The sequence below is a fragment of the Achroia grisella genome, unplaced genomic scaffold (assembly GCF_030625045.1).
Source record: "Achroia grisella isolate CSIRO2021 unplaced genomic scaffold, CSIRO_AGI_Agris_v1 utg146, whole genome shotgun sequence".
Lineage (NCBI taxonomy): Eukaryota > Metazoa > Arthropoda > Insecta > Lepidoptera > Pyralidae > Achroia > Achroia grisella.
In genome coordinates this window covers 3,020,119-3,042,118 of record NW_026712636.1, presented here as the reverse complement: position 1 = coordinate 3,042,118, position 22,000 = coordinate 3,020,119, and the positions used below count along the sequence as shown (strand labels likewise).

The window sequence follows — 22,000 nt, the reverse complement described above, 5'->3', positions numbered from 1 at the left end:
CCCCAAATAAATGGGATAACGAAGAAGCAGATGATGATGATGATGATGATTATACTAGCAACTCATCCAACCAATCTGACTTTGTAAGAATGCAATTTATATAGTGATTTCTATTTTAGCCGTATGTATAATTTCATTAGCAGCATTAAAAAAACTATCAATAATATATTGAAGTGACAATTGAGTCAAATGTTCTAAAAATATATAATGACATTTTTTTCATTCTACGGTCAAAGAAATAGGTTTACACGAGGGCGTAGATGGAATATAGTTCGGCACAATTTCACGCAAATGGCCGTCATTGGTTTACGTCGTTTTTACCCACGTCAAATCAAGGAATAAGCTGTGTCAGGTATTAACAATTTTTTGCCATAACCTGCCGGAGGTAAACACACGAAACGAGAATTATATTCTGATTATATTTAAAAAAAAAAAAACTGTATAGTCGTAAACCCTCAGGAAAGTTACATTGTTAATTTGGTAATTACCAGACTCTTTTGTTAGCATTGTCGTCTGGTTGACCACCACGCGGTCTCTTCTAGAAACCATCGTGGTTATTTTGTTGTCATTTCATGTTATTATGTTTTCGACTATTATTCTATATTAGCGATTACCAAAAACAGACAGATAGACAGACAAATATTTTTTTTATGTTAGTACCGTATAAACTTTCTTAAGCATTTAGTGAAATGCAGTTAATTTGAAATTACAAGCAGACACTTCAATTTTGTTAATTTCTATAGATAGATTTTTTTTTACATGGGACCATGACTTTTTTGTTACTACAATGTTGTTCTTTGCTAATAAAAATTGCTATTTTCTCCCAAAATACCATATTTCCATATTAACCAGCATAATAGAGCCACTTTGGTCACATTTTTCATAACGAATTCCACTATAAAATTACAGTATCTAATAAACATCACGTTTTATAACCACCCATTCCTAGAGTGTTTCAAATATGCCCAAAAATCGCATCTAATTAAGAAGTCGAACAATAGCCATCCGAATTTACGAACTTTCAATGGAACAATATTAAAAAAAAAAACAAAAGACGAACGCCTCAAGATACTCCCGTTCGCCTTCAAACAAAGGAGTGACAGTTAAACGTCAATAAACATTGTCAGTTTTAATTAAGCGGAGCGAAAACATCGCGAGCTAAAAATCCAAGCCCAATAATCGTTTGAGATGAACAAAAAGTCTTAATACTCTGTTTTTGCACTTGCCAGTTGATTAACTGGCTCCAACTGAAGGATGGCGGGCCAATGTTTTTAATTAAAGACGTAAATGAGTTGGTTCGCATAATGAACAGCTCTTTCCCCGTTGTTCATAAAATGGCATTCTACAATAGTTCGATTTTCAAATAAAACATTTAAAAGTGCTGCGAGCATTCTAAACATTTTGAGAGCATTTATTGTCGACTCGACTGCATTTGTAATCGATTTTCTTTTTATGTGCTAGTCTTTAGGCTAGTCCTAACTAGTATAACATTGTACAATAGTTCTATTTTCAAATAATATACAATCTACGATTTTGAGAGCCTTTATTGTGCTCGATTGTAATCGCGATCGATTTTGTTTCAATATACTATTCTTTGGCCTAATCGTAGAATATACTAAAACTACTCGATTTTTAAAATTAAACTTCTAAAAGTTCTATGAGCGTTTGAACATTTTCAACAGCATATTATTTTCTTTACTAAATAACGTTCGGGATTAATTTTGTTTTCACATTTATTTAACCTAAAGTTATCTAGCTATGATGAAATACTTTCCTTGTCATTTAACTTCATTATCAATATTACTTCAGTGGTTTCATCATCATCATCATCGCAGCCCGGAAGTGGTTTATTTGTCCAATATCCATCTATATTTTAATGACATTGTATATACTTATTTGCATTTAAACAGAATTAAATACGCAAGTTCTGATCTTATGTAATTATTAATTTTTGTTTGTAATGATCATAAACTGAAATACTTAAACTTCTTTCACCTATAGAAGTATTTTAATTTAATAAAAATACGTAATAATGAATAGCACGGTAGAACGCTGATATAATAACGTTAGGTACATAGACAGTAATAAAAATGCTGACGTGGACAGTCGCTAAAAAATATTAATTATTTTTATAGATAGTATAATTCTTACTATATTCACTTCATATATAACAATTACAACCCTTATAATTTTAACCTACACAAACCACGATATGATAGAAGTTAATGAACATATTAACAGTATAAATTAATGTTTTACATAAGTTAATGAAGTGATTAACTTGCTCTTAACAAGTTTCATTGTGAAACTAAAAGTAAACTCCGCATAGTTTGAGATTATATTTGTCTCGGTAGCAGCTTTAACAAGTTTATTAATATTACTTAATGTCACTTTAAAGTTTATTAAGAAATTACTAGACATTCTAAAGAAGTTTACAATGAAATGGATATTCCAGTGGTTAATACATTTGAATTAATATAACACTATGCATATGTAAGGTAGGGAGGTATATTAAAACTAGTTCAAAAACTGCACGTCCAAGTTCCTTGCCATTTCTTCTTGACTTTACTTCATTCCGAAAGAATCAGCGATGGCATTAAAAATATATTTAAATCTTTTTAAATAATTCTATTTAAAAATGATACAATTGAGTAAATTTTTAATAAAGATAATTTCAGTTTTATTGTATTCAACATCATAAATTTTACACGTACTTTTTCAATCACTCTGTCTTATATTTTTTAACGAATTCTTAGAAAGTCTTCATTTTTTATTGTTGTCGTTACTAAAATCTTCTTTATTTTCAAACAAAATATTTGTTATTGCTCTACATTTTTAATGAATTAAAACAAACTTTTAATGTTATTCGTTTTTATTATTGTTATATACTGTTTTAAACTTGACGCGGTCATTATTTTTACTATTTATTATTGTTGTTAACTAACTTGAAACTAGCCTGGAGGTATTTGATGGGTCTGAGTGACAGATATTGAGGGTTTTATAAGGGAGAATACGGGGATAAAAGAAAATGGGACTAATACGACAGCGATATGTAATAGAACGCTACAAATATTCAATTTTTGAATTTTGAAATCATTTTAAAATTAAATAATAATATAAAAACCTATCAAGGAGATTGCTCCATAACTAACTAAAACTTTTTTTCAAAAGTACTATATAGTGACATCATTATGCTATTATTCACCATAAACCTTTTAATGACAGCTCGAGTCTATTAACGCATATTTATTAGATAAATATTATCATTATTTATATTTATTCACCCCAAAGTAATGCAAAATCCCATTCTCATTTCCTCAAATAGGTATGTGATGTTGCGTGCTCAACATAAATTATACTACGTATGTTTAGGGTGTCTCCCTTTATAACATGTTGACCGAAGAATTATTACTTTTTGACAAAAAAAAATGTCAAATCTTTAATATATAACTATTAATATTATTACTATAAATGTGGCTTGTTAGATAGATAAATTATTTATTCACCAATTAGAAATATTTAGCTTAATTGATGTACAGAAAACATGAGAAATGGAGGTTGCTTTATGTTGGATAAAAAAAAGTTAGCATTAAGCTACGAATAAATCTGCTGCTCTGATATTAATATTAGAGCAACAGATTTATCCTATACTGATATTGAGTTGGTTCCTACTTTATGTAGATGTATATGTATATGTACGTATGTTAATATATTACTACTCAGCATAGTGACACTTAGTCACGGTATATAACGGAAGGGGACCTTTTCAATACCATACTAATGTATTGATGTAAAAAGATGATCAAACACAATTGAAGCACTAATGTGCTTCAATTGTGTTTGATCATCTTTTTCTTCATTTTTTATTACTGTGTGTATTAAATATATATATTCTCTTTTTTCTTTCTTCTTTCAAACAATTCAAAATATCTTTATTCATGTAGGTCTATTATAGACTTATGATATGTCAAATCTACCGTCAGTTCGGAATGATTTCGAAAAGACAAGAAACTCAGCTCGTATTCTTTTCAAATAAATGTTGTACATGTTTACAATAATACAGATTCATTTTTAAATTCAAATATGGAAGAATAGAGTGACAACCAGCATATGCTATTTCAAAAGCAAATAGTCTAATCAGTGTTCGTAATCCGATCCGACCAGTCCCTAGTAATGAAGTTTTTTCTCAAATATTAGCGTTTACTTACCTCGCATAATATTCGCATCTCTTTGTAATATTAGGATAGTTTATTTGACGTGCATTGCTCAGCTAAACTTTAAATTCATTACCATTTATACTACGCTCACAGAGAGAATATATCTGAATTTATTAAGCACTTCTGACCAAACCATATAGACTATTGTTTTAATAACCGTGCACTACTCGTACGGCAATTAATTTCCATTATAATAGAGTAAATGGATGGTAAAAAATTGTAAAATATGTACGCCGCCACGCTGACCCATTTAAAAACATTGTTGCCATAATTAATATTTTGTTCAGTTTTATACATTTCATATGTATAGTAAAATTGAATATCAACCGTATATGCATTTTTAAAGAATTGTTCAGAAATAGCACTTTTGAATATTCACATTTTTTTATTTACCACTCATTCAGACTCATCACAAGAAGAATGAGCAAGAAACTTGTGTGTTGCTCTTTCAAATAAATGTTGTTTTAAGTAGATTTACATTAACAAGTATTAGGCTTGCGACAATCAACATAGAAACCGCTCCACACTCAATCTTTGTTCAATCAAATTGCTTGTTGGAAATTGAAAAACTGTTTATACAATTTTGTCTGTACGTTTGTGTGCGCTAATCTTCGAAACGGCTTTACCAATCTGAATGTGAATTTCACATATATTAATATTATAGGAAGCAATTATAACATTTACTGTTTTTGATTCGAATCAATTTGTAAATAGAAAATTTTTATTAACATATTGTTATATTGAATACAACGCGTTTCAACTCTCTAACTTGGGTTGTAAAATCTATTAGTATCTAATGTATAACTAATATATCTATATATATATAAATGAATTGCTGTTCGTTAGTTTCATTAAAACTGAAGAACGGCCGAACGAATTTGGCTAATTTTAGTCTTGAAGTGTTCGTGGAAGTCCAGAGAAAGTTTAAACGGTGATCTAATATGAAGAAATTGCATGTACAATAGTAAAAACAACAATTATATTTTCCCATACAAACTGTTGATACCTGTCAAACAGGGTGGGGTAACGAAACTATAAAAAACATTTAATTTTGAGAAGGAACAGAGTTAGCGGTATCAGCTAGTTATATATATAACCTTATACATACATTACAACTGTTACTCTATGTGCTTCTTCCTTATCCCATTTATTTGTGGTCGGCGTAATATGTTTTTCTCTTCCATTCATCCCTGTTCGCAGTCATCTCGTTATTTACTCCCTTTCTTATCATATCATCTTTCACACAGTCCATCCATCTCTTTTTCGACCTTCCTCTGCCTTATAACCATCTAACCATATAATCATCCACATTCATATGTAACACCTTCCTTTAAATATTATCTTCAAATACAGGTTACCACTGTGTGAGTTATATTTTATATTTAGACTGCGCTATATTTAGATTAGGTACGTGAGTTCATCCAATTAATGTAATTAATCCATTTCATTAACAAAGATTTACTTTATGTTCGTAGGGGCGTCATATGGAAGAATCTAGATGTGTTGTATAAATCACCATTGTGATTCATTCTTTTTTTTTTAATTGTGATATAAAAAAAACTTTGACACAATAAGGATGTTTAAGTATAATATACTTTCTTACTATATTGCTAGGATTAGCAAATTACAGTTTACTAAGAGATTATTTATTTATCTACATGTGATTTTAACATTGTAATAATAAACATGCAAAATATCGAATCTGTTTACTTTATAATATTTGTATAGATAATAATTATTTTACTCCACAAGAAACTATATTGTGATTTATAATACGAATTTACAATTGACACCATAAAAAAACGTTTATGCTATAAAATAGAAACTTCCAGATGTTCCCGAGTTACTCCAAGTAATCTCCTTTTAAGCTCTTTTTAATTGTTTGCCTTTACTTGTTCCAGATAACCAAAAAGCTATGGAGTCGGTCGTCCAATATTTACTCCTAGCCCTAGTTTTAACTTCAGTGCAAATATCCTACACTGAAAGCCGCCTAACTCAACGTCGGGATAAATCTGAAAGAAGATATCACGCTGGTAAAAATAAAGATAACGTATGCGAAATAACGGACAGGGCATCGAAAGTGCATTGTTACTGTGAGAACACTGAAATTAAATCCGCTAGAAGAGCAGATTGTTGGGTCTTTAATGGAGGCATTGAAGAATCTGACCCAATATGGTCTAGTTTTAACTCGCAACCATTCCTCGAAAGATTAGCCTTCAATGTACGTTCTGACGGAGCTCTCAAATTCATTCCACTGCAAGTAATCCATCATTTGAAGAGATTACAAAAACTCTCCATTCATTACGCGACGTTCAACAAAATCGAGAAGAGAATTTTCTATAACATGACAACTGTGCGAGAAATCATTTTAATGAATAACAAAATAACAGATTTGGATTTCTCCTCATTTGCGAATCTTCCGTTGCTTGTTAATTTGACTATTAAAGAGAACAAAATAACAGAAATACAAAAGGATGTTTTCGTTGATTTACCGTCTCTTAAAAATTTGGATTTGTCCTTCAACAATATTCATTTGGTACACGACGGTTGTTTCGGACATCTAACTACACTTAGCGATTTAACATTAGAAGCGAATTCAATTAACACACTCACTAAAGACACTTTTAGAGGTTTGGCTAATTTGACAAGATTGGATCTACGTTCCAACAAGTTGTCAGCTATAGAAGATTTGACATTCACGGAATTGTGGAATTTGAATGAGCTCCTCTTAGACAATAATGAATTGAAATATTTATCTGAAAGGGCATTTGACGGGCTCGCTCTACTACAGAAATTGTCGATGACTGGAAATAAATTGACGGCCATTAATGAGGGGCTTTTGGAAGGTGTGCGAGGACTTGAGTTATTGGATCTGAGGAACAATGGAATAGTAACATTTACATATGACACCATTAAGCCAATAATGGAGAATTTGAAAGTGAAGACATCGGTGCTTTACCTAAGTGGTAAGTGGAAGTAACTTATATTTATTATTGTCTAGTTAAAAATCTCTTAATGAGTACCATTAGTGTAACTAAAAATCTATATAGTTTATACATCTCTAATCGCCTATTTACCAAACAGTAGAGATGGATTTAGAGATCTTCCTACTAAACTGTTAGATTAAGCTAGACAGCTTCGGTAGTCTAGCAGTTTAGCATACCGCTTGACTTGGGTGGTCGAAGGTTTGATTATACGATTATTTTATCTCGCACGGTGCAAACATTTGTATTAATGAGTATGCTTGTCTCTATTGATCTGGGTATTATCTATGTATATTATAAATGTATTTATATACATGTATTTAAGAATTTCTAACAGTTGTCTAGTAATCATAACACAAGCTCTGCTTAGCTTGGAACTAGATGGCCCTAATTGAATTAAATCTACGGTAGTTATACCATACGAAGTTGTCAGAGGCATTGTCAAATATCGATATAGTGGCGACCGTATTTGGCATGCTTATATTACGCTTAGAAAGTACACTTAAATCCAACGAGGCAGGCGTCGGCCAAATTCGAACGTGCGACCTTTATCTAAATGGAAATAGTAAATTACTACATCTCGATCTACTAGGTACTACAGACTCAGTTAAAAAAAGTTTTTTTCTATCCATTTGGCCTTAACAGTAGGTTTATATTATAATTACCTTCTTACTTTAACGACATATGTGGTCTAGCGGTTAGCACACGAACTTGCTTCCGATCGTAGTGAGTTCGAACCCTGGCACGCTACAAACATACTTGTGTATGATTGTTTGTATCAGTTTGGGTGTTTATTAAGTATATTATGAATGTATTTACATCGGTTGTCTAGTCCCCAATAACACAAGCTCTGCCTATCTTGGGACTAGAAGGCACAACTGTGAATAGTGCAGGATTATTATTATTAACATTATTATTGATGTATAATTATTAAGGGTTTATTTACTACAATTTATTTACTATTGATATTGCTCTGTGTTTGTGTGCGCTGATGAAAGCAATTCAATAAATAGATCCCTGGCAGTTGGTAAATATTTGATTGATTATTATTTTTAAGAATGGCTCCGATTAGTTTATAATAATGGGGTTGACATATCTGAAAACAAAAACCTCAAAATAAATTTCGATTAAAAAAAAAACATTTCTATTTATAAATTTAATCACTTGTATTAAATTTAATCATTTTATAATATTCTATTACTACTAAACTAGTTAAGTATTCTAAAAACTTGTACACAAAATCCCAAGTGGATAAAAAATGTATTTTTCGTTGAACATAAAATAAATCCAACACAATCGCTTGTATAACATAGTAGGTATAAAAAAATACATTGAAAGGCTCAAGGCAAAGAAAATACATTTTTATTGTACGTATGTTATATATAATATAAGCAGTTATTATAATAATTCTCTCATAAAAACCTTACAATAATCTGATTTTTTCATATTTCATGTGAAATTTCTCTCTCAGACTATATGAACAAAGTAATATATATGTATTTTTTGGTGTAAGTCGTGTATCGGCTTATTACGCGGACAAGCAACGTGACACGTAATCTATACATATAAATAAAATTGGAGTGTCTGTTTGTAATATTGAAATATCCGTTTTTTACATGCATATGAATATAAATACTGTACATACACCAAAATAACATTTTTTTACAATTTTTGTCTGTCTTTCTGTCTATTTGTTCCGGCTAATCTCTGAAATGGCTGGACCGATTTCGACGGCACCTTTTTTGGCAGCTTATGTAATAAAGAAGAACTTAGGCTACTTTTATTTTAGAAAAATAAAGTTAAGTTCCACGCGGACGAAGTCGCGGGAACAGATAGTTTTTATATATAAACATATATATCACTATAACGACACAGTAATTAACTGTGTTGTTATATATATCTTTATATATAAAAATTACGTGTCACGTTGTTTGTCCGCGATGAATTCCTAAACTATTGAACCGATTGCAAATTTGATTTGCTCATTGTGTGCAATTTGATCCAACTTGAAAGATAGGACAGCTTACATCTCAATTTATAGACGCAATACTATTTTATTCAAGAACCTCAGTCAGAGCAATGTGTGGCCGAGTCAGCTAATCTTATATATAAAATTATCGAGTCACAATGTTAGGTACCACACTCCTCCTCAACGATTTGACTGATTTTTATGAAATTTTTATATGCATATTAAATAAGTTTGAGAATCGGCTACTAACTATATTCCATACCCTTAATAAGGGTTGTCCATCCTTAATTTTTTTTTTTTTAACAATTTTTATTTTTATTTTCTTTTATAATGTGGCATTAAAAAATGTAACAATAATTTTTCAACCTTCTACCCTCAATCCTATTTTTTTATATCAATTTTAATTTATATAGCAAAACAACGTTTGCGTAGTCAGGTAGTAATAGATAAAATATACTATATATCCTCTGTGATGGGTCAATCTAGAAAGTTCTACTCGCAACACGATTTCCCGCCAAATCGGTTGGACCGATCTGTTGAAGCCAGATAAATAGCTCCGTAAGGGGTAAGTTTATTTAATCGAGGCTTATAAAATTCTATAGACCATATTCATCTAGTGGCTTACAATTCTGACTTAGAAAGGAAGAGTACGGGTTCAAATCTGACCGACACCAAAAAAATTTGAACCTATTTATAATTCTGACTAACTTATCGCTTGAGGGCTAGTTTGTTTATTTATTTAAACTTTGCATTCCATAATTTTATAGTAAACAGTTGGTAGTTAGTAAAATTCAACGTAGATCAGTTATGGACTCTGACAGCAAGCGGAAGAGAAGAGAAGTTTAATCGGTCTCATAAAATTCTACAGAGTATCATATCCTAGTGGATTACTACTCCGATTTAGAACGAAAAAGCGTAGATTCAAATCTGACCCATACAGATAAACAGACTCATTTATATGTTTGACTAACTTTTCGGTGATTGAAACTCCGTTAACAAACCAAATGAATGAGAGTCAGTTGTAGACTGTCAAGTTGAATTCAAATATACATAAATAAATTGGAGCATATTATCACGTGAGCGTATCATCACATACTATATTTTTTTTTAATAACCCAAGATAATAATAATAATAATAATATCAGGATAATTCATACAGTGCCGTCTAGTCCTAAGTTAAGCTAGTTAAAGCTTGTGTTACGGGTACTAGATAACTGATACAAGTACATAGATAATTTTTTTTTGTGAATACATACATATTATACATAGAAAACACACAGACCGATACAAACAATCATACTAATGAATACAAATATTTGAGCCGTGCGAGGAATCGAACATGTGACCATCGGACGTAAAGGGTGTGCTAGACCGCTAGACCACCGAGGTTGTCAATCATCGACACAAGAGGATCATTCATCATGCACCATTTTGTAGAGAGGCATCGATAGACTAGCTCACTGTCTAGTAGGATTCAAATATACATAACTAAATTAGACAATAGCACGTGATAAGGAATGATTCTCATATCTTCATAATATACTATTAACATCTTTTTATAACCCGGACAATTTACACAACGCCATCTAGTTTTAAACTAAGCAGGCCTTATGATATGGGTATCACACAACTGATAGAATTCTTAAATACTTTCTTTTTTGTAAACACGTACATAATATACATAGTAAACACCCAGACTAAAACATCGAACCTGCGACCAATGGAAGTAAAACAGTGCTAAACAGCTATACCAACCAAAGACGTCACTTTATAAATGCAATAGTCTTGGAGTTTGTTACTGAATCGTAGAACGACTGAAGGTTAACTCTCGCTTGACGGATTACACTTTATTCGACGCTAGCTATTGTAATTTCATTGTGTGGAGAGAAACACGCTTTCGACTCGAATAACGGAGTCATTTACTAACAAAAATATTGTAAAGCATCAAATAATGAATACTCACCTATTATAAATGTACAATACTCGACCCTTATTAAGTAAAGTAGACAAGTTATTTAATAGTAAATAACACATTGTGCTATATATTCACAGTATACCCATGGGAAGATAAATAACTATATTTTGTGCAAACAATGCTGCCTACCCTACTGAGTTCTAATCCCCCATCAAGCACCCTTCACGCATTAAAGACAATTAATGAGTGTTACAGGCGCCCTCAGTAAGCCAACAATGTGTTTATAACTTAATTCTGAATGAAAAATGTCTCGCTAAAAATCATACTATTGTAATAAATACAATAAGTATAATACAATCTAAATATATAGATAATAATATTCTTGGTATATCGTTCAAAAATATATTTATTTAATTAAAAACAACATTCGTTATATTTGCAATTAAAAATAATTATTGTGTGGTAAAAAGCAGGATGGCTTTATGCGCACATAGGGTCACTATTATATAGTAAATATGCTGAAATGAGTACAAGCATATAATATAAAATTTTATAAAAAAAAAGTAATCTACCGACAATAGCATGAATCTATGTATTATAATATAAACAAATTTAATATATATATTTTAATAGCAGTCAGTCCATTTTATGGATTGTCAGTAATTGTTTATAAATAGATAAAAGAACAGTCATCTCAATAATAAAATATATACACAAGATTTTCGAATTTATTAATAGATTTTACTAAAGCTAAAATCAAGTTTTTTAGTTACACCTTTATATAAAAGTAAAATTTCCTTTATGATTAAAAAAAATGTATTTCTATACACGTTTAGTGATTATCTCTATTATTCAGGGAGATGAAGGATGATTTAAATCAGATGTAGATGAAATTTCTATTATTTAATAGATAGATTTAGACTCACAATTGAGTTATTAAATAACAAGTTGAATTGAATGAAATAGATGAATTAATGGATTTTGAAACGCCTTTACTCCTCAATAAGTGTTTTACATAAATTGCATTAATTTACTAAATCTCACTTGCAAACATTATCAGCAAATTTAATTTTCTAATCAAGCAGTTAATTGAAACTGATTGTATGAAACAAATTAGATAAATACTGTTAGGACACTCACAGTAATTTTGCTCAAAATCCTCATAATACCCAATAGTTTCGAGATTGAAATCTAATATTTAGTAGCAATTTTCTATAAAATAGCAGTTAATAATTGTCTAGAGGTTTCTTACTACTAACGAGAGATTTAAAGCAAATTTGTGCGAACAGGTTGTTGTAATAAACATCGAAACAATAAATAAAGGAAATTTATGCAAAATTCAATGAACTCGGGGAAACTCTTAAGAAATGAATTATGGATAAAGTTAAGATAGTAGGCATTCAGAAATTTGATCATTAAATTTCTTTTAGTAGCGCGCAGGTCTATTATTCTGTGTCTGTTGTTGAAGAGTTGCAAACTTAAAAGTTTTCTGTTACAGGTAACAAGCTCAGGTGCGATTGTCGGCTAATATGGATTCAAGTACTTCGGAATGAAACAGCTAGTGAGCCGCTTAAAGCAGCTTTAGATGATGTTACTTGCATAATTGATGCAGATGAAGCTGATTCCACTAAAAATATAGAATACAACAATGGCAATACAAAATTGGATGAACTTTTCGAAATTATATCAAATAGCAATGCAAATTCTAATGAGGATGAAGAATTAAATCGTCTGCATAAAGTAGAGACTACAACATCAACTATTATCAGTCAGTTAGCAGTAGTCAATATACCTGTAGAATCATTACGTTGCGCAAGTAAATTGGCGCAGAACAGTGAAGATTCATTAATGCTTTCCTCGAAAGACGAAAATTATTGGAAATCAAGCTCAAATTTTAAAACATGTAACTTATATTTAGTGTCAATATTATTAATAAGTAGTATACTATATTAATTTTATATGAAATTATGAGAACAGTCAATTTATTTAAAAAGATAAAATGTGTGGAATCCAATTTAAAGATGCAAGGTACCTGAATGAGGTCTAATATCGAGAATTCGAGGACCAAGATCTTTATATGTGATGTCTTTATTGTTTATGTCAAGATACAGTTAGACTAAGCGACTGATTGATTATTTTTCCTCGACTTCCCCTGTAGTCTCTATTTAGACTGCATATGATAGTATTATTTCATACGTTCTTTTAGTCTCAGCCTAATTGTTCCTATATTCCTACTATTTGCTTGCCCTTGATATTATTTTGGACTAACTCCATCTTCAGGTTGAACTAGATTGAAAACTATCTATTTGCTACGATTCTTAGGAAGCTCATGTAAAAAGCATTTTATCAAGTATCTGATTCGAATAAGAACACTTGGAACTGATATATTAATTGTCTAGAATGTAAGACGAAATAATTTGCTAAGATATTTAATTAAATTATTTAGTGATAAGTATGTTATTTCCAGTTTTAAAAACCACTTTATTGTTGCACCAGATTGGAAAATAGCCTGTAAATGTAGGACAACAAATAAACGTGAAAATAAATGCGGAAACTGTCGATAAATTTTTGACTACAACCATTTGGCTGACATCCAACTTGTTGTAATTGTTGATAATATTGAACCATTAAATACAAACAAAACTTGTGTAGACATCTTCATATGGTTGTGGAGCAAGATATTATGTGTTATCACTTGAGGATGAACCCCAAATGCTAAAGCACAAATATTTTAGAAAAAGAAAAGGTTAATTCTAACAATTAACAATCAATCAATCTGCTTATCTAGAAAGATCAATGGTAATAAATCCTAAATATATTATTTAGGCTGTACCTACAATACTGGGAGAATATTGCATTTTTATAATGTATATATGATTCTTTATACCTATTTTAACGTTATATTAATTTTATTTTTTAACTTGTCAGTTTATGTCTACTAATCTACCAATTCTGTAATCTATTTGATGATACTTTTACACTTATTGCAATTAGTTCAGTAGTATAAGATACGTACTAATTTTTTATTTTAAAATTAGTCACAAATATAATTGAAATATAAATTAAAAAACATACCAATATGAAATGTGTAGAAATCCATTTGTCAACTGTAAAACTGGAACGATTAAGAAGAACTGTTCATGTGTTTGAAGACTATTATTCCAAAAAGATATAAGAAGAAAAGTTAGCTGTAATTTAGTATGTTAAACACATTATTAGATATAACAAATTACAGCTAAGCTTTCAAAAGAAAACTATATATTATCTTTGGTCTTCTATGCTATCTCCCAATCACAGATTATAACTATATTATATTATACTTCAAAAGATATCAGCGATTTTCCTATATAGGTATGAATCTGTATAAATATAAGTATCGTTTGTGAATATTTTATGATTGTAATACTAAGCTGTAAATATAGAACCTAAATTGTATTATGTACTTATTAAAAACTTTTAATAATTAAACCGTGTGTTATTTGAATCAATAGTATTTATTTAACAGTTTACGTATTAAAAACTTTTAATATTTAAATATAAAGTTTATTGTCAGTTCTTCTCATCTCGAAATCATTCCCAACTGACGGTAGATTTGACATATCATAAGTGTCTGTAATAGACCTACATGAATAAAAATATTGTGAATTTGAATTTGATTTTGGTATAACACTTTAGTTTGTAATTTTCTTCGCCGACTGTAATTTTTTTAGGTAATAAATACACTTTAGTTATTTATATTATCAACCGGGTCTTAACACGAATAATTTAATGGCAAATAACGGTATTTACCTCTCCCGACGTTTCGACTAGGTTGCACTAGCCGTGGTCACGAGCAGACTAGAGTAACAGTAATGTCAATGTAGGTAGCTGACAGCAGTCTTTTCATCTACCGTCAAATACGTGTGTATTTATTTGAATTAATAGTATTCATTATGTAATTTGAACGGCAAATAAACAAACGGTCCGCTTGATGGTAAATGATAACTATTGCCTGTATATATGAACAGCACTACCGACATCACGTTATTATGTAACTCTCGTCATACCACTCATACATTGCTACTCCAACGGACTAAGATGTCAGGTCTCTTAACCAGTAATTTTATTATTTACCCACACGCTACAACAGAAACACAACTTACAAAGTAACCTACTTGGCAGCTAATATAGGTGAGACCGAGGCATCTGACTTTTTACAGTATGTCGCTAATAAATATGTACTACACGGGCTTCGAATCCGCGTCAGTTGAACGCTCGTCGATTGTAAATCGTCAATGGAAAAGCAGCATAGTAACTACAAACATAAGTTCGTCTTCATCAAAGTCATTTCTGAAATCTATTATTCTGTCATTCAAAACGGAAAAATATTATCAAACTCGACTTTTTCTTCCAACTGTCAGAGCCTATTGAATATTTGATACTCGTGATCAAATCAAATATTAAATACATCGTTCAATGATCGTTGACGTATTATAAATTAGATAAATAAATATTAAGAATACTAGTACACTCGCACAACTTCGTCTGCATCATACTTACTTCACATTTATCATTAAATTTCACCCAATTTAGATATCCTTTGAAATTTTACCCTATGTGTTATTTTAATGTATAAGCTATACTACAGTAAAGTCCCATCAAAATCCGTTCAGTAGTTTTTGGGTAAACTGTCGCGTTTACAATATTACTAAAATTCTTTCCTACTTTAGAGAGGGAATAAACAAGAAATAATTGGGACACATTGAATGTTTATCATTTACTTCGTTAATTAAGTTTAATAATTGTAACGACTTCAATAACCGATATCGAAAAATACGATTCCAATAATTTCAATCAGTTCCCAAGCTCACACAATCACAATTATTTACGAAAATGTTAATTTAAGTCCTGTAAATAGGTATGATTGTAGCGAAATAAATTTATTTATTTATTGTTATATTTATTTAATTCTGTAAATATATACACAAATTTGCTGTTTTAAAGTATCGTTTAGAAAACATTTATATGTATTTTTAAGAACGGGTATAATATTTTTCAGTACGGAAGTATGTTTCAGAACATTTTTTTATAACACGATAATTAATTTAATATTGTGTTATATATTTTGAATTGCAAACAAGCGTGATCTATATAATAATAATAATATCTCAGTACAATTCACACACTTAGTCCTAAACTAAGCTGAACTTGTGTAAGGGTAACTAGATAACTGATATAGGCGCATTTTAATACATACATAATAAACTTAGGAAACATCCAGATCGATAAACATTCATACTTATGAATACAAATGTTTGTGCCGTGTGAGGAATCGAACCTGCGACCATCGGAAGTAATACGGTATACGGGTCAATAAATGTGCATTAATAGCATCACGGATGTCGCTAGGAGACTCTATAAAGTTGTCTGTGTGTACCTCAGTCTCGCCTACTTCAGCTGTGTTTCGGTTATAGGATACTATTTGGTAGTGAAATTTCAGGATAAGAGGCATGACATCATAGTACCTTAGAATGGCAACGTATTTCAAATTAGTATCTCGAATGTCATGTGTTAATGTGATGTCGTAGCCTGTTCACGTACATAGGCAATGGTTACCGCTTACCGTTTCATAAGCCGTCAATTTTAGAAAAGAAAATAATCGTATCATTTGTAATAATAAAACGAGCCATCAGCTTGTTTGCTAATCAAATTACATTATAAATACCATTTACATATCATATAGGCAATTCAAATCTTATATTAAACAATTTTTATGTAAGAAAGCCTATTACAGGATAGACGAATTCATAGATGACAACATATCAAGTACATAATTAGTTTATTAGCATACAACGTTATAATTTAATTTTCTCATTGCTTTCTTGATTTAATTATTTTAGAAATATGAAAGCGTAGCGGTTTTTGTATTGATTGCCGCATGCATTCTTATGTAAAATGTGGATACTATAACTATCAGATGGCAATTGTAAGTAGCTTTGACGTGGTCTAGTGTTTTGAGTAGTCATGCTCACTAAAATGTCCAGACTTGTGGCGGCGTGGTGGGCCGGGTCATTGGGCTCCCTAAAATATGGTCGAGCGCAGTTATGGCTGGCTCATCCGTCATACTCGTGAACGGGTGCTGCTTGTAGGGACTGGTCTGCTCTAATCACTATGACTGGTTTCCTCTTATTAATTGTTTAACCAGTTGGTTATATCACAGATAATATAAGTTATATATTCAATATTTTTTCTATTTGAGTATTTAATTGAATTAGTGCTAATTGGTGGTTTGTATTCACACACTTAAACTTAAAAATGTAAAGTAATAATAAAATTATTTAAAAGAGCAACACGCAAGTTTCTTGCTCGTTCTTCTTGTGATGAGACAGCTTTCCGAATGAGCGGTAGATTAAAAAAATGTAATGACTATTCAAAAGTGCTTCAATGTAAATTTATTTGAATAAATGATTTTCTATTCTATTCTATTCTATATACCACTGAAATAGAATAGAATGGAATAGAATTTATTAACTCGTTTTATACAGTAATAACATAAAAAATACAAGAATAATTTACACATTAAAAAAACAGGGTCAATGTGGACCACAACTCAGTATAATGCTGGAACATAGTTTCATAATCTTGTCCTGTCTAGAATTGTAATAAGTTGTATAATAGAACGTGTATCTAAAATATTACATTACACTACATTAGCGAGCTCCTATTAGATTTGGCTAGGCAGGGAAAGAAACACGAGCGGTGAAGGTGAGTGTTGATGTATATCGACAAGGGGCTCCTTAAACCTACAACCGGGTCTCAAGTTCCTGGAACTCTTTAGAGTTTCTTTCTCCATGGACTCGGCAACAACATGGTGAACGCCAAGAATTGAATTGAAATGAACTGAAACTTGGAAACAAAAGAAATGAAAAATGGGGTGCCAAGAAGTTCATCTTACAATAGCATTTCTTTATTTATAATATTTATTACAACATTATTTAAATAAACATGGCTGTGTAATAAATAACATTTACTAAATTATCCTCATAAATCCACCTCATGTGTAAAACGTATGACCTTCTTTCCAGGAGTTTCTGTTGACACGAAATTTTAATGAACGTTGTTATGTACCGATGCCTTTAGGTACTGTGTACTCAAGTTTTGCACATGTAATCATTACATAGTATAAAATAAAGTCGCTGTCGCTGTCTGTCCGTCCCTATGTATGCTTAAATCTTTAAAACGACGCAACGGATTTTGAAGGTGTTAATTTTAATAGATAAAGTGATTCAAGAGGAAGGTTTATATATATAATACATGTACACCTGCACGAAGCCGGGGCGAGTGACTAGTAAAAAATAAATCAGAAAAGTTGCAAAAGAATATAAGTAAAATAAATACGGATGGGCTTGTTATGTAGGTATGAAATATGAAATGTTAATTGGCGGTACATTTCCGACGTGTCGTACTGTATGCACGTGTTGGCACTGTTTTTTTAATAGATAGAGTGATTCTAGAGGAAGTTTTATATGTATAATACATATATATATAGTACATCTGGGCGAAGCCGGGTCGAGCAGCTAGTGTATTTATATATAATATACTTTTTTATAGCATAAGAGGCAAACGATCTTGTGATTCACCTAAAGGTAAATGATTACCGCCGCCCATGAGCATCTGCAACACAAGGAGAATTGCAAGTGCGTTGGCAGCCTTCTAAGGAGGTTGGCCTCTTGAAGGTTTTAATATCATATCTGTTTGGAAATAGCACAATGTGGTAGTGCGTGGAAAAAGGTTCTAGTAAAACGCACGGTGGAGGACAGCTTTTATCCAAATGATCAGAATGTTATTTTAGATTCTGGGTTCGATGGTTTCGATGTTGAAATTCAGCAGCTGATATTAATCCAAAGAATTCTTCATTTAAATCGTCAAAAAGTATATGCGAAAACACTTATCTATTGGCTTCAAAATAAGGTAAAAATACGAAACACATCCAATAATATATTTTCGTTTTTGTTGTCAATTGAAAATTTGGGGAGACACTTCCTTTTCTTTCATATTTGACAGTGATAGAGTACCTAGTTAGGTACGTCAATGATTAATGGTCAAATCCGATTCACGTCTTCAACTTCTCAAAGTTGTATGGTATTTTTACGCAGACATTTTGCTGATTGGACATTTTTTATAAAACTTGGAATGGCAAACGAGTTCACGGCCCATCTGATGGTAAGTGGTAACTGTCACGTATGTGTATGAACAGTACCACGGACATCATGCTATCAGGTGTCGCCCGTGACAATTTTTCTTTGGCATTCCGAATGGCAAAAATGTTATACCTTCTTATACTATATATTTTTTTCCATCATACTCGTGAACGGGTGATACTTGTGGGGACTGGTCTGTTCAAGTTACGAACACTGATTAGACTATTTGCTTTTGTAATAGCATATGCTGGGGGTCACTTTATTCTCCCAAATTTGAATTTGAAAATGAATCTGTGTTATTGTAAACATTTATTTGAAAATAATACGAGTTGAGTTTCTTGTCAGTTCTTCTCATCTCGAAATCATTCCGAACTGACGGTAGATTTGACGTATCATAAGAGTCTGTAATAGACCTGCATGAATAAAGATATTTTGAATTTATCATCTTTCAATATAAATACATATTTACAAAGCAAGCTGCATGGCTGCTGAACGTTACCCACGCAAATGACTTCGTAATATAACTACTTCAGAAGAAAGAAGAATAACAAAAGAGATCTAGAGAGAGAGAATGAGTGGAAATGGAGGTAATGAATGCTCTAGACGAATCTATGTAAGTCAATCATAGCGGCGATGTATTGCAAAAGTCACTAATAGAACCTATCTAGGTTTATTATGGTTGATAACAGCAGAATGTCTTTTCTGATGAAAATATAAAACTCACTAATCTTTCTTATATGGCGTAAATTTTGTCACAAGCATAATAGTTATATGAAACAGTAAAAGGCAAATATAGTATATAAAAAGAAGTAAAAAATAGGTCATATAAAGAGGTACCAACAACGTGAATCCTTATATTCACGTTGTTGGTTGGTAGAAAAAGAGGTATACATAAATCGAAGAATTTCGCTTACCATTTGGTCAATAATTGTCATTACGATCACTCTCTACTTATTCCAATAGGAGACAAGTGTAACAATATGTATATAAATACAACCGAAACTACTTCTTCTACATTCAATGCCTCGCTATTCACGGGAAAAGTCTTTCAGCCGAGATCTGGAAGGCGCATTTTCGGTTTCTTTTTTTAGTACCTGAGTGCTATAAAAAAAATATTATATATATAATACCATGTTAAGGTTCTGACTATGAAGTATACAGCCATAGTCTGGTTGCCGAGTCAACATTAGGCTTCCGAACTATAATCTGAACTGCAATATTTGCCTGAAGATAGCTCATTTAGAGGCAAAACACGTGTCGCAATATGGGTGGAAATCCAATAACTGTCGAAATCTGATCACTAATAGGGAAGATCATAATGCTCCCAGTAGCGCTGGTCAGGTTTCCGCACTGAATATTAGTGGTCTTACAAATGCTAATGGTAGCAAAATTAGATAAAATAATATAAATTCATTAACTAATCTATACTATTATAATAAAGCTGATGAGTTTGTTTGTTTGAACGCGCTAATCTCAGGAAGTACTGGTCCGAATTGAAAAATTTTTTTTGTTTTATATAGTCCATTCGATAATGTCGAGGAAGGCTTTAAGCTTATGATATATATATATATATATATATAAGTTAAAAAAAAAATTATAACCAAGCGAACGTAGTCCCGGACATAGCTAGTGTGTAAATAGTACGCAAATTATTGAAAACAGTATGAAGATTTGTCAAACAAATAAGACACAATTTCAAGCACTTGCTCTAATACTTTACTAAATATAACTTCTGCAACCAAATTATACCTAATTTCTGCTAAATACCATTTGACATTTTACTGTAGAATGCAAATGTAACTGTTTATTTTATCCTAGATGAAAAAGATCTTATCTCATCTTAATTCTAGAATTTGCCCAAAGAAAAGCAGATGCAAAACTTCCTGAAAAAATAAGGTATCTTTACAACAATAGTAAGTAGAAAAAATGTAAGTGAGAGTTTTCTTACTCTAAAATGTTCTGTTTTAAAGTAGCTACCAGTATTTTACACTCTTACTTTTTATCCCCTACCATAGACAAGTTTAGTAGTTACTTTTTTTATTATTTAAAATTTAACAGACTCACGTAATTTTCTGAATACATATAGCTTCTCAAGAACAGGTAAAATTATTATTATGTATCTCTAAGTATATATACATTATTTTTTGTTTATCTTTTACAAACAACGCAAGTGGCAAATTGGCAATCAAACATTGGATGGTTAGGGGTCACCATAATCTATGAGCTCTGATTAATCTCTCTCTTATTACTATGACTATTATTACTACATACTCGTAAGATTTTTTACTGTGTGCTGCTTTTATCATGACGACAACCTTTGCCTATTATTATAGTTGTCAATTTTAAGTCTTAATTTTAGGTTTCTTATTCTTACATTGGTTCAGCTTTGATAATTTTCCATCTTTATCTCTTATTTTAAGAATACTTGTAGCAAATTCTAAAATATAAATCTAATTAATCTAATTAATCTTCAATTAGTATCGAGAGGTTTTAATTTCTATAACTATGATGTTTTAGTGTAAACATCGGCCAATCGTTTATTTAAAAGTCACTTACGAATATTAACAATTTTATCCAGTTATGTTACCCATTTCAACTGAAGAGAACTGACAACCACCTCAACTGGTATATTTTTTTATGTTATTATTTTATACATTTAAATTGTCCAGGTCATAGTAATGACAGCTTGGTTCGCACCGCAGGAATCTTCTATCCACACATGCAGGGAATAGGTT

General features: G+C 31.1%; 1 protein-coding gene across 1 annotated transcript in view; it reads left to right on the top strand.

Annotated features, from left to right (window-relative positions):
* LOC131855643 (connectin-like) overlaps positions 1-13,211 on the top strand; it is a 30,761-nt gene extending 17,550 nt beyond the window's left edge. The window contains exons 2-3 of the mRNA XM_059206941.1: positions 6,119-7,183; positions 12,584-13,211. Of these exons, the coding sequence (XP_059062924.1) occupies positions 6,133-7,183; positions 12,584-13,038 (1,506 nt within the window). The 5' untranslated portion in view covers positions 6,119-6,132 and the 3' untranslated portion in view covers positions 13,039-13,211. The remainder of the gene's footprint in view (positions 1-6,118; positions 7,184-12,583) is intronic.
* The last annotated feature ends 8,789 nt before the right edge of the window (positions 13,212-22,000 follow it).